Source organism: Manis pentadactyla, chromosome 7, assembly GCF_030020395.1.
Source record: "Manis pentadactyla isolate mManPen7 chromosome 7, mManPen7.hap1, whole genome shotgun sequence".
NCBI lineage: Eukaryota > Metazoa > Chordata > Mammalia > Pholidota > Manidae > Manis > Manis pentadactyla.
Window position 1 is genome coordinate 26,407,183 of NC_080025.1, and position 16,272 is coordinate 26,423,454.

A 16,272-nucleotide genomic window follows, 5' to 3' on the forward strand; every position below is an offset into this window, starting at 1 on the left:
TAAAATAAGCTATTTTCCATTACCCTGTGTCAAATCCCAAATAGAAGGGTGTTCTTAGGCTCCGGGATGGGCCCCTCACGTCTATGGCATACGGCAGGAGAGCACTGCAGCCCTCCAGGTAGTAGTCAGCAGGGAGAGCCCACTCTGGGGGCTGGGGACATGGCACTGCTGAGACATCGCCTGCGAGTCACCCAGTGACTGGTGTCCTCTTACTGCAGGAACAAGCCCACCTCGAGTTAAAAGAAGTGGAGTGTCAGAGAATTTTCAGGCCCTCTTTTGAAGTCACCACATGTATCTGCATTTCTTATTTGAGAACCCTGATCTTCAAATATTTTAATAAAATACTGTGTTAAATGTCTAATTTAAACTGAACAGTGGTTATTGCTCATAAGAAAACTATTATAATTCTGATTGTTACCTATTATAGACATTACTCTTTATCCTTGTGCAACATTCAAAATACAAATCCTGAGATGAAAATGAGCATTAATGTAGATGGAATGAGTCATGGGCAGCTTGATGTGACACATACTTGGAACCAACTTTCTTTTTTCATTTTTAATATCTCTGATATTGGAATGAGTGTTACAATCAGTGGTGTGTTTTAGTGGAGCTGAGGGCAGTTTTCTTTCTTGGTGGTACATAAAATAGTGGCATATCTTCTGATCTATGGCAGCTAACATTTGATGAAACACAATAGTTGTTATTCACAAATCCAGAACAACCAGAGACCCTTAGGGTGCAATAATACCCTCTATTTTGAGAGATTTTCCATTTAACAGAAATGAGCCCTATATCTTAGATCTTGCTTGACTTGCAGTGTCCTAGAAACAAATTAACTCCCACAAGTTTTTTTTTTTTTTGAGAGGGCATCTCTCATATTTATTGATCAAATGGTTGTTAACAACAATAAAATTCTGTACAGAGGACTCAATGCACAATCATTAATCAACCCCAAGCCTAATTCTCAACAGTCTCCAATCTTCTGAAGCATAACGAACAAGTTCTTACATGGTGAACAAATTCTTACATAGTGAATAAGTTCTTACATGGTGAACAGTGCAAGGGCAGTCATCACAGAAACTTTTGGTTTTGATCACGCATTATGAACTATAAACAATCAGGTCAAATATGAATATTCGTTTGATTTTTATACTTGATTTATATGTGGATCCCACATTTCTCCCTTATTATTATTATTATTATTAATATTATTATTTAAATAAAATGCTGAAGTGTTAGGTAGATGCAAGATAAAGGTAGAAAACATAATTTAGTGCTGTAAGAGGGCAAATGTAGATGATCAGGTGTGTGCCAATAGACTAAGTATTAATCCAAGCTAGACAAGGGCAACAAAACATCTACGGATGCAGAAGATTTCTCTCAAAACAGTGGGGGTGAGGTTCTAAGCCTCACCTCTGTTGATCCCCAATTTATCACCTGATGGCCCCCCTGCGACTGTGCCTGTCTTAGGTTGTTCCTTCCTTGAGGAATCTTACCCGTCTCTGGCTAACCAGTCATCTTCCGGGGCCATACAGGGAAATGTAAAGTTGGTAAGTGAGAGAGAAGCAATATTGTTTGAAAAGGTTAGCTTTTTACTTCTTTGCAGATTTATGCCCTGTGGCTTCTATGCCCAGCATTTTGTCTTGAGGTATCTTTAGCACTTGGAAGAATTATGATACTCAGTAATTTCGATATGAGGCACGAATTCTACTTAAGGGTTGTAATTAGGAAGGAAGAATAAAAGCTATAGAAGTAGCAGGCGGAAGAAAACATGGGAAGATTGATTATTTCTTTGACATATCTTCTTGTAGAGTAACATAAGCATGTATAGGTTTTAAACTACTAATTAAATTGCACACACACATTAACATAATAGTAATACAGCTACATAACCAAAGCAGACCTACAATTACCAGCCATCTCCAGTGAAACCAAGAAAACCAGTTAGGCACCCTAGGCATTTGAACTCTCACAAGTTTTTAATTTTTATTTTTTGCTTTGGTTATGTACTCATTTCTCTGATTTGATTCTAGGCTTCTAAGAGCAGTGAGCCATGCATTAGCTGTCCCTGTCATCTGAAAGGCCCTTTAATTGACTTGTTCCTGTTGACTGAGACCCTACAAGCCAGCCTCTGTTCATGGTGTGTCCCGGCGGGAGATGAGGAGTAGGTCTGCCAGCCTGAAGCTGAGTCCTAGATGGAGGTATCAGGTTATCTTCCAATCACTCAGCTTTTCCTTGTCACAGCAACAAAGTGACTTCTCGGAGGGCAGAGCGCTGCATCCCGTTATCTGATAAAACATACCTGGCTGTGAGCAACAGAGCTACAGATTTCCTGGTAATGATCCTGTCTCCGATCTTAGGTAAAATACTCCATCTTTTGAGAAATTGTATCGGAATTATTATTAAGGGCACTGCTATACCTTACAAGTGGAATAGTACTCTGAGTTGTGCACTAGACAGTGTGTGAGCATGTACATATATATTTACAAACAAATATATGTATTTATTCAATTCTTATTTGAAGAGTTATTGAATATCTAGTATGTGCCCTGGACATCCGTGTGTACGCAGACATATACATCTACAAATACATATATTCAATTGTTACTTGAAGGATGACCAGGTAATCCTATATTTAAATAAGTAGCATATCTTTAAGTAATCCTTTACTGAGTAATCTAATCTAAGCTTGTCTCATAATGATGGGTAACCACCCCTGAATTTAGGGACGTTTCTGCCAACCTCATGTGACCTGTTTCTTGCTCTCCTCCTTTCAGGGTGTGGAAACATAGCAACCAGTACATTGTGAGCCCCAAGTAAACACTAACCAATGTTTTTGTTTTATTATTTATGAAAATTACCTTGGATTGACACACATAGCTAATCAGGTTTTCAAACTGGTCATTTTATCTAGTTTTTAAAAATATACAGTCTTCTTTTAAATACCATATTTCTCTCATAAACCAAAATTACCACTTTCATATATTTTTCAGATTGTAGAGTATCTTTCAGAATAATTAAATGACCTTTGTGGGCTATCGTGGAACAGCAAATCCTTGAAGGCAGGAAACTCATAGCCTTGTTTTATTTTTTGTTATATAACCTGCAAATAACCAAAAAAGAGGAGAGTGGTTAATAAATGTTATTCAGATTTGAGGATGTGAAATAGGAGATGCAGGCATGAAATCCTATTTTTATTGCTATCATTATGCTGATGATCCTCTGGCCACTTATCTCTGGTCTGCGTAATTGCAAAGTTCTTCATATTTTATTCATCAAAAGAGCTGCTCTGTGCCCATTCTGTCTTCTGCTGCTGCCTTGCATGGTCCCAGCACTTCCTAATGGGTGTGATCTGTGGGCTCCATCACCTTTCTGCCTGTGCCTCATTTGGCCTCTAATGAACGTGAGACTTACAGACGTAAGTCACATTCCAAGGGCAGAAATAGATGAACAGGGCTTCTGTTTCTTCATTAGAACTGTGCAAAGCAGACTCACTCTGTGTGCTTCATGCTCTTTCCCGCATTCGCTCACCTGTAAAAATATGAAGGAAAACTTGATTCATGGGCTCTTTTTTTCCTTCCCTTTCTTTTCTTTTTTTTTTTTTTCCAACTGTAACCAGGTAATGTCTATTCACCATCAGTAAACATGGTTGATAGAATCATGGTCATTTCTTCTTGTATCTAAAATTGTGTTTATACTCTTAAAAAAAAGAAATTAAGAGTTAGTGTTGGGGACAGATCTAAACAAAGGGGTGGAGGAGAGAAGAAGGGACAGGAGAAGTAAAAACAATGTTGGGAAGAGAGGCATGGACGTTAGGGAAAGGAAGGGAGAGAGAGAGAGGGAAAGAGGGAGGGAGGGAGATGGACAGAAAGACAGAGAACAGAGAGAAGGGCAAGAAGACGGGACACTCAGGCACCAAGAGGCCTTATTTCTGACCTTCTGCAGTTTGCACTTGAATCTGTCATTAGCTGATGGAATGAGGAAATACTGAGCACCTCACGCAAACATTCTCCCTTTCTGTTACATGGTTTCAACACCAAGATTCCCACAAAATATGTGATCGTCAGGGGGAATTTACAATATGGTTGAAAGACTTGTGCTGTAAATAAACCCTTGTGAGGGTGTTGTCCTGATAAATGGGAACCATGACTCCGGAGGTGGGGGGGAACTATTATCCCGACTGATCACAATGGCATTTTGATTAGCAATGCAACATTTACTCCTTTCTCACTTTATTTAACACACAATTTATTGACTGATTGAATGCCTTTTTAATAAAAGTTCAGCAGCTATTGGGGAATATGCATATATGAATACTTTGCGTATATATGTTTGTATACACATACATATAGAATAACAATAATTCTTTCAGGCTTTGTGAAGTATTGGGAAATACTGCTGGATCAGCATGCCCACCAAGCAATTCAGCAAAGGATGTTGAGTTGAGGAGTCTTGACTTTCTGGGCATTTGTGTATAAGTATAGATGAGAAAGCATCGAGGAAAGACAATGGAAAACGCACAAGTGCTAGGCCCCCTGAAGGGCCGTGTGTGGGACCAGTCCTGGCCCTGAGGGCTCAGGGGTTGGGCGAGCGGTGGGCAGTGAGCGGACAGGTGGAGAACTGGAACGGATGGAGGAGCAGCTTCGCTGTCTTCCCATCAGCAAGTGAAGAGGGGACGTGGGGGCCATTTGACACAGGAACTGGGAAGTGCGACTCTTTTTGAGTCAGAGTAGAAAAATGTTCAGAGAACTTGAACTGGACCTTCCTAATCTTTTCGAGGCATGGCAGAGTTTACTGGAGAAATGAATGGCAGTGGGATGAGGATGGACAGCTGTGTGGGAGACCTGTCTAGGGAGCCTTCTAGGGCACCACATGAAGGCAGGCACCCTTAGAGGCACGCCCGCTGGATTTACATTGGAACAGGCAGAAGGGACGAAATTGGTATAAACTCAGTGACCTTTTCCTCAGTTACAACTTAAACTTAATTTTTCCTAGGTATTTTACTCTTCTCCTCCTATCATTGTATCTTTGTTTAGCTGGAACTGATATAACCTATTGCATGTGTTTTGATAATGGGATTAAAACTAAAACTGTATAGATCATTTGTATTTAGCAATATGTAGTGTCATTAAGTCAGAATTCTTCAAAAACAGAAGGTGTCGTTTCAACATTTTGAGTAAGGTTCACACCTTCTAACCAAGGAGTCCAAAATTTTAGTGTGTGACATTCCAGCATCATTTGGTAAGGATGGTAAGGTGAGAATCTTCAGCTCCACTACCTGTCTGGGGATAGGCTCTGTGAACCCGTGTTCTTTCAAGCGCACCAGATCATTCCTATTAGTGTCAGAAATGACACTTCCAGAAATACTGATCTAAGATCTCTAGAGGGGAATTGCAGTTGGTTTCTTGTTATATGATTAGGCCTCCCTTAGGTAGCTGCTGAGCAGAGTTACAGGAGTTCAGACAAATTAGCCGTCTTAGAAACAATGGTAAATACTAAAACATTTATTTTTGAAGGCAATTTTGTTTGTCCGACTGATGGTTAGAAAAATCAATACATATACCAGTATAGTAGGAGAGACACTACAGTTTAGAATATCCTCAAGAAGGTTGGGGGAATACTTAAAAAAGGCCATCAGTTATTCTAACTTGTTTTAAAGATAATGATTCACTTTTATTTTCTCTTCTATTACATTGTAAAGTTCCTAACAGCAGCATTCATATTTGTTTTGCATTTTTATATTCTAACCAGACAAGCATCTTGTCCACTGGAGATGTTTTGTGTCATTTTATTATATAAGAAATGAACTGGTGTGTGAACACCTACATGTGTCATGACATGTTCCAAGCCACATTTAGGCTAAGCACACTTATCCAGAGGTTTGCCGTGTCACCTCTGGGCCCATCACTAAAATACAAAACATACTTGGTATCTTCAGTGATGGCATAAAATGCCAAAGAGGAATATGCCTGTATAAAGACTGAAGGCCTCATAATTGTATGTATTCTATAACAAGTTGTTTTTTTTTTAATATCATCTGTGGGAATGCTGTACTGATTTTTTTGCTTGGTATTTAGTCATTTGCTTATTTATGCATGAAATGTGTATTAGGTTCCTAACACAAATCAGGCATTTTTGAAAAAGACTTTCTCTCCGGAGACAATAAATCCCGTTTCTCCAGAGGCCGGAGGGCTCAGCCAGGTGGTGGATTCTCTTCCTGATGACGTCATCCGTCCTGAATTCAGGCAAACCCGTCACCTTTTTGGTCCTCGGTTTCCTCAGTTCTCAGCCAGGACTCCCCAGGGAAGGAAGCACAGGCAGGACCCTGAGAGGCCCGCCCAGCAGCGACGCTCCTGCTTGCGCCCCCTGCCCGTGGGCGTCTGCGACCTCGCTCCTTCCTCCCTTCCTCCTTGCTCACTGAGACTCAAACCGTTAAAACCACTTGCATCCTTTGTGCTAACTGGCTGACATGCAGGGACAGACCCAAGGCTCAGTGGTTCCGGACACTGCTAGGTCCAAAACAAGGCAAAGGCTTGGGCTGCCGGCGGGACTCCTAGGGGCTTAGGACTGCGAGTAAGAATTGGTGGTGCTCCTAAAGGCAGCGTTTGGCCCAGAAGTGTGCACAAATGGGTTGTTCAGAACTCGTACCATTAAAACCGACACTGTTAGTAAGATCACAGCCCAGTTCAGCTCGTACACAGAAGGAATCCGTGATGGCCTCTGGCTTTACTATTCAGTCTGGATTCTAGGTTGGGTGGGGGAGCTGGGCAGTGCTGGGGGCGTGGGGGGAGGTGGAGAGATTTCTTTCCATTTTTTGGACCCAAAACCAATATTAGCAAGCATATTAAAATCCACACTATTTTGCCCTTGTGTTGCCTGGACACACACCCTGGGAAAGTCCAGCTAAGCCCACCCCAGGCTCGAGAGTGCCTCTTGCTCTGCAGAAACCCACCCACCCTCAAGGCCCCTTGAGGGGAGCTTTTCTGGGCCAGGATTTAGAAAGAAAGCAATTCATTTGAACGAGTGTGCAGTGACTCATAGCTGTTAGAAACTAGGGAAAATGGATTTATACCATTTAGAATTATTCTTTAAAAAAGAAGACACTGGTTATCAGACAAATCTGACTGGAATTCTAGCTTAGAAGCTAATAAAGAGGCTTGAAACATGTTTGGCAGAGTGAAAAAGTAGTTTGAAGGGGTGGGTGTGCCCCTGGCCCAGCTCCCCTAAGATTCTTGCTTTTTGTAGTATCTGCCCCATGTTTTACTTATGACCTGCAGACCTGAAAGCTCCGTACTATCATTTCTCACCCTTCCTGCCTCAGTGACTCCGATAAGGACAGCAGCAGTGAGAGCAATTCAGAGGAAGTTGTTGCTATTTGTGTTCACATGAATAATTTGTAAATGATATGTTTGTAAATCAAGAGTTGCATGCAAAATTAAATCTTGGCTAGGCAAAATTCCAACCTGATGGCATAGTGAGACAGCTCTTATTCAATCCTTATAAAAAATGGCCTCTAATAAATATTTATTTCATTTTTCAAATAAACACATATTAAATGCCTGTTGTGTGCTAAACAGGGACAGGACAGCAATTTCCAAAGGGAAACTGGGACCAAGTCCATTCAGCCTGACGAGAGAGAGCATCTCCATGTCTGCCTACTCCTGTTGTATTGGGGATATTATCACCCCCTGACTAATAATCTTCATCTACTGAAATATTCCCAACAATATAAGAAATCTACAACAAAATTGACTACACTTTGCAGAGAAAGAAATTGACAAGGCCAAGCCTTGAAGAGTCAGGAGCTACATGACCAGAAGTCAGAGGCTGGACACCAGATCTGTGTGGTCAGATACTGTGTTCAAGAGGATTTCTTTGGCCCTTAATTTTGCCTCCAAATATTTGAATTTTAGATGTGTGTCTTAATTAGTCAATTCAGAAGATATGGTAGCCCTGGGGCTAGTCTTTGTCATGGCAGAAATAAATGGGAGGCAGGTCAGGCTGCCCTCCTCTCTGAACCAAGTCCTTCCCCGTGCCTTAGGGTCCGGCCGTCCTCCTAGTCTACCAGGAGCTGGGGCTGCGGTCGGGCTAACGCTGGCCCTCATACTGTTGCATTTTCATTGGTAGTTTTAAAGGGAAACTAACTTTTGTATGCACATATTAACTTGTTTTGGTCCAAAATCTGTCCCAATTTACCCAACTGTATTTGTGTAGTTTGGTAAGCATTTAAGTCTGTGAGCCTGCCTCTGAATATGGTGACTGATCAATATCCTACTATATAAATACTTTTCATTCAAGTGTTGTTTATATGTTCATGTGTGTATATATATATATATGCCCATATATATGTGTGTTTAGATATGTAAATATGTACATATACAAATATGTATACCTGCATATATAGATATATATGCACAGAGAGAAAGAAAGAAAGGACAGTCAAGAAGAAAGGAAATAGAGAAGGAAGGGAGGAAGGGAGGGTGGCAGGATATATCTTTATCTTTATCTAATCTATATCTACATGTATATCTCTAGCTAATCTATATCCATATGTATATCTATAGCTATATGTATGTGCACATCTACGTATCTATCTATATCTATATGTATATGCACATCTATGATCTATATCCATCTATGTCCAATCTATATCCATATCTGTCTGAGCATTATTCACAGTCTTTGCTTCTCGGCTTCTGCGCACCCTGTGTGCTGTTCCCAGTGTGTCCGCTCTAACCTGTGCAACACCCTGTCTTGCAGATGGAGTGCCGTTCAGCTGGTGGGTCGGGCGGTCCGGTGAGAGGCACCCTTCCTGGACAGGTGCCCCCACTGGAGCTCAGCAGTGTGGATGCAGCCTGGACCAGAGTTGCCTGGACGTGGGACACTTGTGCAGCTGTGGCTCTAACAAGGATGGATGGTAATGGGGGTCAGGATCTTCCTGCAGGCATGCAGGACACACATTAATGGGTGCATACTTTTCCCTCCAGGGAAAAGGCAGGGGGAAATTCAACGTGAACTAGGGCTCTCTAATGACTATGATTGTTTGTAACTGAAAATTGCCAGTTTCAGGGCTTTAGGGCCTTTACTGAGGTTTGTGGCAGTGTAAGGGAGTGTAGGGAGCATCAAGAGTTAGGAAAAAGAACTAATAAAACTTAACTTGACCCTAGAGCAAGAGCCACCCAGTTTTCGTAGAAACTGCCCGAAGCTAACACGCCTGCCCTAAGTTAGATAACCAGAGGTGGGCAGTGGCCTCGGGACATAACCCATGATAAGTCACGTAGACACGCTTGTGTGAGCTGGAGATTACGGGAAGCGGTTAGGTAACCGGGGCGTTCTCGTTTCAACTCCATTAGTTAAAATATAGAATATATAGAATGTGTTTTAAAATTAGTTGTAGAAATGCGCGGGCTTCGGTGCAACAGCTGTGGAAATCCTATATAATCCATACCTAAAGTTGCCTAGGGGTCGACAGCTCGGACTCGACCTGCGTGTCAGGGGAGGTGCTGTCGGCCCCAGCTAGCTGGCTGAATAAAGACTTTGCTTAGATTTACATCTCCGTGCCTGTGTGGTTTGTTCTCTGGAGAAGCCCCGGAGTCCTGGACCCTAACACTTTGGGGGCTCGTCCGGGATCCGAGCGGCTTCCCTGAGAACAAAGGACGGCTGGAGGCAAGGTCTAATTGTCCGGACAAGGCAGTGTAATTCGAGGGTCGCCCCCTCGTGTCTGCATAAATCCAGTATAAAGCGGGAGTCGCCATCCCGTGTCTGGTCTCAGGTTAGTGACCCCGAGTGAGGAAGTCCGGGTTGGTAGTCCCGGCCCCCAGGTTAGCGACCCTGGGTGAAGCCCAGGTAACCAATCCTGGCCCTAGGGTCCGAGTGACTCGGCCTTAGGAAGGCAAGTCCGATCGGCAGGAACCTGGCGCCCGAAAGGTAGAAAAGATCGAGCTCGTCACCCTGCGGCAGTCCGAGTGGACGCCTTTTGGGAGAATCACAAGAGTTTTTGAGGATCCTGAAAGTGGTGAGTGTGGTGCGCACCAGAGTGAGAGAAGGACCGGTCCGAGCGAGTGTGATCAGATGTGGTGTGTGTGTTTAGTGTTATCATTGATTGTTATATTGTGTTTTGGTTTCAGTTTGTATTTCTTTCTGCGCTTTTCATTTTAAGTTTCCCCTATTCTGAAGTTCTCCTGTTCTTTTCGTTCCTCCTTTCTGCCACTAAATCATTCCCCGCGGGCACGGGTCGGGCAACTAAGAGCCATTAGAGTGCCCGCCGCTGGAAGACTCCCATGACAGGATAAGGGGGTCACAGCCGCGAATCCCAGATAAATTCGCGTCCCCTGCAGAAGAAGAAAAACTGTGCAACGACAGGCACCCGTTCACAAGCACATACACCAGTCATCTTGTTTTAAGTGGCATCTCTATCCCTCGCCTTTGTCTTCCTCGTATTTTTCACTATGGGCCAGACTCAGGCTACTCCTAAAGGTCGGGCTCGCGTGCCCCCCGCCCCCGGAGGAACGACAAGCCAAAGATCGGAGGCTTGCCCTGGCCAGGTATTACTGTGTTTGTGTCCGTGTGTCTTCTGTCAAACCTGTAAGAATGTTCTGTGTTTAATCAGAAAGTGCCTTGCCGGATGGTGAGCGCACCCAGTGTTTTTGTTCACGAACAAGCCTGAAACCTGCATGAAGCCTGTGAGAGCTCCAATCTGTGTCTGGGTCGGCATTGACTTAGGCAGACGCGCTGGCAAGTCACCTGCCAAGGGTCTTGAGAGACGTCCCTTACCCCTGTCTGGAGGACGAAGTCCTCATCTGTGAGGAAAGTCGGCTGCCGCTGCAGTCTGACAGGCCCTCAACTCAGTTTCAGTTTTGCCTCCATGGCCACGGCAGATTCTTCTCTGTAGGCGCCTGTTTGTTGTTTGTCGTGTTTGTCTTAGTCTTGTTGACATAAGAAATGGGACAGACTCAGACGACCCCCTAAGTGTGTAAATGAAAATATCTTTCTACCTCCGGATGGTATTAATGAAATTGATTTAAAGACAAGCGCTTGTGAAAATTGGGCATTCTAAAACTTCCAGAAAATCTAATTAAAAAAATGTTAAGCATTAATGCTAATTTGAGTTTGCCTGAGGCGGGCATGTCCTTGTGGTTATCAGCTGCCAAAGTTTACTTAAAGTCATTTAAGTTGATGTTACCTGTTAAACATTTCAAGAAGATGCTTGAAGAAAAGCTTGACTTTGTCTAATGTTTAGTAAAAGTTTTCTAAGTAATCTGGCATAGTTGCTAAAAATAAGTAAACAAGTATAGCAAATAAACATCTTAATAATAATACTGTATCAATGTATAATGGTATATATATCTGCAAACAGCCTGAGAATTTTTGTAGTAACCAAAATTTTTAAAGTTTGCTAAGTTATATAGACATATTTTGTGCCTAATGAGAAATTGTGTTGTAAAGCACATTTCCAAAAATGATGATAATATATGTTCATAGATGAAGAATGCTAGTGTAACAGTTTACAGTGGCCTGTTTTTCAGTGTTCACTGAAAGTTAAAGTATCAAATAATTTTAAATTCTAATAAAAACTACTTAAATAAGGAAAACATTTCTCTATGCTAAAAGATGTATGTTTTAATAAGAGAAAGTATAAAGAATGAAAACTCGTCTGCATGCTAAAGAATGTGTTTTTTGATTTAAAAAAAAAAGTGGCTTTGTTCTAAAGTGCAGCTGTTTGTTTAGAGAGAGACAGAGAGACAGAGACAAAGAGAGAGAGCAGTGTGGTGCAGCAGCGTGGTGCCTGCCTTTTGTTGTAGCGGATCCGCTCAGCCTGTTGCTTTGGGAGAAGGTCAAGATGTTTAGAAATAAAGCGAGATAAACTCAGTCAAGCCCCAGGCAAGCCCAGGCATAATTCTCACCGGCTTATGTGCTTGAGACCATGGGGCAAATGAAGAATAAATTACTATATTCTTACAGATAGAGTCTTGCTATGTGAAATTAAAGCAAGTGAGTCTTGATATCAAGTACACAGCAAAATTAGAATTTTGTTTCTAGTTAAAAAAAACAAAACAGTTTTCTTTAACTGTTAGTCTGCTCTTAATGTTGAAAGATTGCAAAGAGTTCTCTAATTGTTTGATCAAAGCAGTTTCTCATGCTTAAAGTCTCAGTGAGTTGCCAGAATATTTTTTTAAAAAATGAAATCTTAATATTAAAAAGACTAAAAGCTAAAGTTTGTTAACAACTGTGTAAACTTTATTTGCCTTTGAAATATTTTGTTATTGAAGATGATTGCATGGCATGAGAAATTGAATTATTTATTCCTTATATTTTTATAAGTAGAAAAATCTCTCTAACCAACAAATGATTAAAGTTGTTACTGATTATTTGTTTTCTTAATTTGTCCTCCTAAGCAGAATAGTGACAAAGTTTTTTTCAGCTGATTAAATGCACTTAGTTAACAAACCAAAATTTATTCTTAAAAATTAAACTGTGTAGAATCTGAACAAGATTATGTTTCTCCCAGAAAAACAGGTTTCACTGTAAAAGTTTAGATGGACAAACATGTGACCACTTTTGAGAAAGGTTATAATAGATTGTTTTGAGAACCACCAAGTCTTCTTGTTTAATTTATGTGCTGTGGATATGTTTGTATGTTTAAAAAAAAACAAAAAACATGGAGGACTGTCCATATTTTTTTAATGCAAATGATCTTATAAACTGCTATGCAAATTCTATTAAAAGCTCTATCTACTATTAAAGAGTAAAACATTCTTGAAGCTTTCAAGAAAGACCTGTAGAGTTAAGCACTTTCTCTGCTTTTTTTGTATCTAGTCTTAGACACTTATGCTGAGTTATGTTCTTATTATTTTCACTGTTTGTAAGCTATTGATTGTATATAATATTTAAACTATCCAAATATCCAGCATACATTTCCATGTCACCACAACCCACTATTGACGCCATGAATGAAATGGCTGGTTAAAAAGCCAAAGGTCATCATTTCTCAATCCCTAAATGAAGAAGTAAAATGCTTGATCTTTCATCTCAAAGCATATTTCTGGTCAGATCTGAATATCTGTGTGAAAGAAAGAGACATTTAAATTTGAGATTCTGCTTAAACTTTTAAGTTGAATTTGACTATAGCCATATTCATTCTTTGTATGTATCTCTAACAAGTCTTTTGTATGCCTGGTGATATTATACTCTGCCTTGAATTTAGACAGTTCTTTCAGCTAAATGTGAATTCTTATTGTAGCTTTTTTTCCCTCCTGAAGATGAAAGCAGAAGAATCTACCATGTGCTACCATTCTCTCAAGAATGCTTGGTAACCTAGAATTATTTTGACTTTCTATATATTGTCTTTAATAACTGACAGCAGCAGTCTCCCCTGCTGCCCCACCTTTTTAAGATATCTTGTTTACTGTGCTGAGTATATAGACAATAAATGTGTAATAATAGTTCTAAAAAATTAAATGCAAAAAAGTGCTTTTATGTTTGTTTGTCTCATTAGAGAAAGTATTTGACTAATTTAGCTTATTTATCTGATATATATATATTTACCAGGAAAGCACTGTCAAAGAGAATGATACTAAATTTTGTTACTGAATGTTTTGTATTACAAAAATATCAGAATTTCCTTATGTCAACTGTCTTACAGTAAGCTCTCATCAGATCTTTAACCATTGTCATTTGTAAGTCTTTTGCCATTTATAGTCACTGTTCTATTATTCCTAAACTAGTAAAGAACTAGATTTTGGCAGAACAGGTATTAGTTACATAAGATTAAGTGAACTAAAGAAGATAGTTTTGTGTCTTTTTGTTTCAAATGTTGCTGATAAAGTGTTTTAAGCTTGTTCTCTTAAGCTGACAACAGTTTAGTAAATAACTATCTTTATAAGCAGAATTGAAACATCCTTCTCTCTACCTGATCCCTCCAGAGTTTAAAAACTTTCAGTAACTATTTTTGTATTCCATGGCAGTATGTTTATTTGCACGAGTTCAATAAGAATCTGCTTTCCTTGTGAGAAGACTAGTTAAGAACACTAGTTATACTGCCAGAGCTGTGACTGAAATGTCATACCTGAGAGACATGTGCATAGACTCAGATGTAAACAACTTTAAAGAACTAAGATTGACTTTATAAAGCCAGCAAAGCCCCTTGGAAGAACTGGCCTGGTACCTTGCTTACAGAGTTCCCAGCAGCCTTACCAGGTGAGTAAAGAAAGTCACTTCCTGGCAGGTGCAGAGACCTCGAGAAGAGAAGAATTCATCCAAATCTACAAGTACTGCAGGCAAAGCCTGATGGCAAGTCTGGCTTAGCTGTCTGGCCTCAAGAGGCCTTTAAAAGTTCAATCTGAAATTCCTTACAAAAAGTTCCAGCAAAGCATATTTAAAAGAGCCTGTGTAATCAATTGCTCTTCTTGCTGCACTTGTGCAAATAATCAAGCCAGCTGTTAATTATTTTCTTAACTTAGTTATTTCTAATAAAAATGAAGGTGATTTTAGAGAAAAGTATTGTTTCAATAATGACATTAAGCTCTAGAATCATTCTTCAGTGAGATCAGTTAATGTTCCCCAGATAGAGAGGAATAGCACATGTTTTGTTATGCTTGTATGAGATTCGCTTTAGCGTACTAGAAGGCCCGGGCCTGTGTGCTGTCTTTCCTCCTTCAGATCTGACTAGGTAATTTTGCAAGCTGAGCAATTGACTTAGCATGCAAACCCGGCTGTAGACGGCATAGTAAAAAGCAAGATTCTTTAGCAAATAGACAATATCTCAGACCACCTTAGAGGCTGGGCATGCAATCTTTTGATGTGCACCCGAACCAAGGCGCCAGTGTCCCAGAGAGAAATCAAGGAAAGAAATTATCTTTAATATTCAAAGACCCTACTTAGTGTTACTGACCACCCCAACAGCAGTCAAAGTTGACGAGATTGCCGCCTGGATTCACGCATCTCATGTGAAACCCGTTGTCTCAGCCGAGACAGCTGACGACCATCTCGCGTGGAGAGCCCAACCTACTGAGAATCCTCTCTGGCTTAAAATCACCAGAAAACCCCTAAAGTGACCAGGTGCACGTCCAGAAACACCAACGCTGTTTAGCTGACCCACGCACCGTTCCAAAAAACTCCATTCCAAGATAACCACGTCAGCTAGACAAAGACAACCCTCAAAAGCTAAGACTGCGCCGTTCATATTGTGCCTTTCCCCTATTGCACTACCAAACAGATGACCTCTAATTTCATGATTGAAATAGTTACAAGGAGAAGGGGAGAAATGTAAGGGAGTGTAGGGAGCATCAAGAGTTAGGAAAAAGAACTAATAAAACTTAACTTGACCCTAGAGCAAGAGCCACCCAGTTTTTGTAGAAACTGCCCGAAGCTAACACGCCTGCCCTAAGTTAGATAACCAGAGGTGGGCAGTGGCCTCAGGACATAACCCATGATAAGTCACGTAGACACGCTTGTGTGAGCTAGAGATTACGGGAAGCGGTTAGGTAACCGGGGCGTTCTCGTTTCAACTCCATTAGTTAAAATATAGAATATATAGAATGTGTTTTAAAATTATTAGTTGTAGAAATGCGCGGGCTTCGGTGCAACGGCTGTGAAAACCCTATATAATCCCTACCTAAAGTTGCCTGGGGGTCGACAGCTCAGACTCGACCTGCGTGTCAGGGGAGGTGCTGTCGGCCCCAGCTAGCTGGCTGAATAAAGACTTTGCTTAGATTTACATCTCCGTGCCTGTGTAGTTTGTTCTCTAGAGAAGCCCCGGAGTCCTGGACCCTAACAGCAGCACATGCCACATCATCAAGTCCCTATATTCTTAGCATTCTGTTAAAAAAGACTGAAATATAATACGGAGCTTTGCAATTTAGAGAGTATTTCTGAAATGTGTGGGATACAGGTTTCAGGAGAGAGTGGGGGAGGTAGGAACATGCATTTACACAGACTGTTTTCATTCCCCATTTCCCAGGAATATTTTGTCACCAGCTCCCCCATTACTTCCAACAAAAGTACAGAAAAGGGAATTTGTATTTACCGAGGATGCATTTAATCCTCACGACAAGCAATAATTCCTTATAGTTTTCTCATTTTTGCATCTTAAGTTTTAGGAATGTGTATCACAGAGATGTTAAATAATTTTCCTAAGGTGCCACACATCTATTAAGCAGCCAGTCCAGCATTTGAGCTTCAGTATAGCTGGACCGGAGTCCATCTTACTCCACCACACCAAGTTACTTGTGTAAGATATGGTTGTGTTTGTAGGTCCTGTGCCCCTAACGT

At 40.9% G+C, this 16,272-nt stretch overlaps 2 protein-coding genes across 2 annotated transcripts in view; both read left to right on the forward strand.

The window, feature by feature from the left end:
- LOC118935650 (forkhead box protein O3B-like) overlaps positions 1-16,272 on the forward strand; it is a 217,255-nt gene that overhangs the window by 134,327 nt on the left and 66,656 nt on the right. The gene's annotated exons all lie outside the window — the stretch shown is intronic.
- LOC130684337 (contactin-associated protein-like 5) overlaps positions 1-16,272 on the forward strand; it is a 122,834-nt gene that overhangs the window by 82,878 nt on the left and 23,684 nt on the right. Inside the window, exon 4 of the mRNA XM_057504952.1 lies at positions 8,764-8,920. Within this exon, the coding sequence (XP_057360935.1) occupies positions 8,764-8,920 (157 nt within the window). The remainder of the gene's footprint in view (positions 1-8,763; positions 8,921-16,272) is intronic.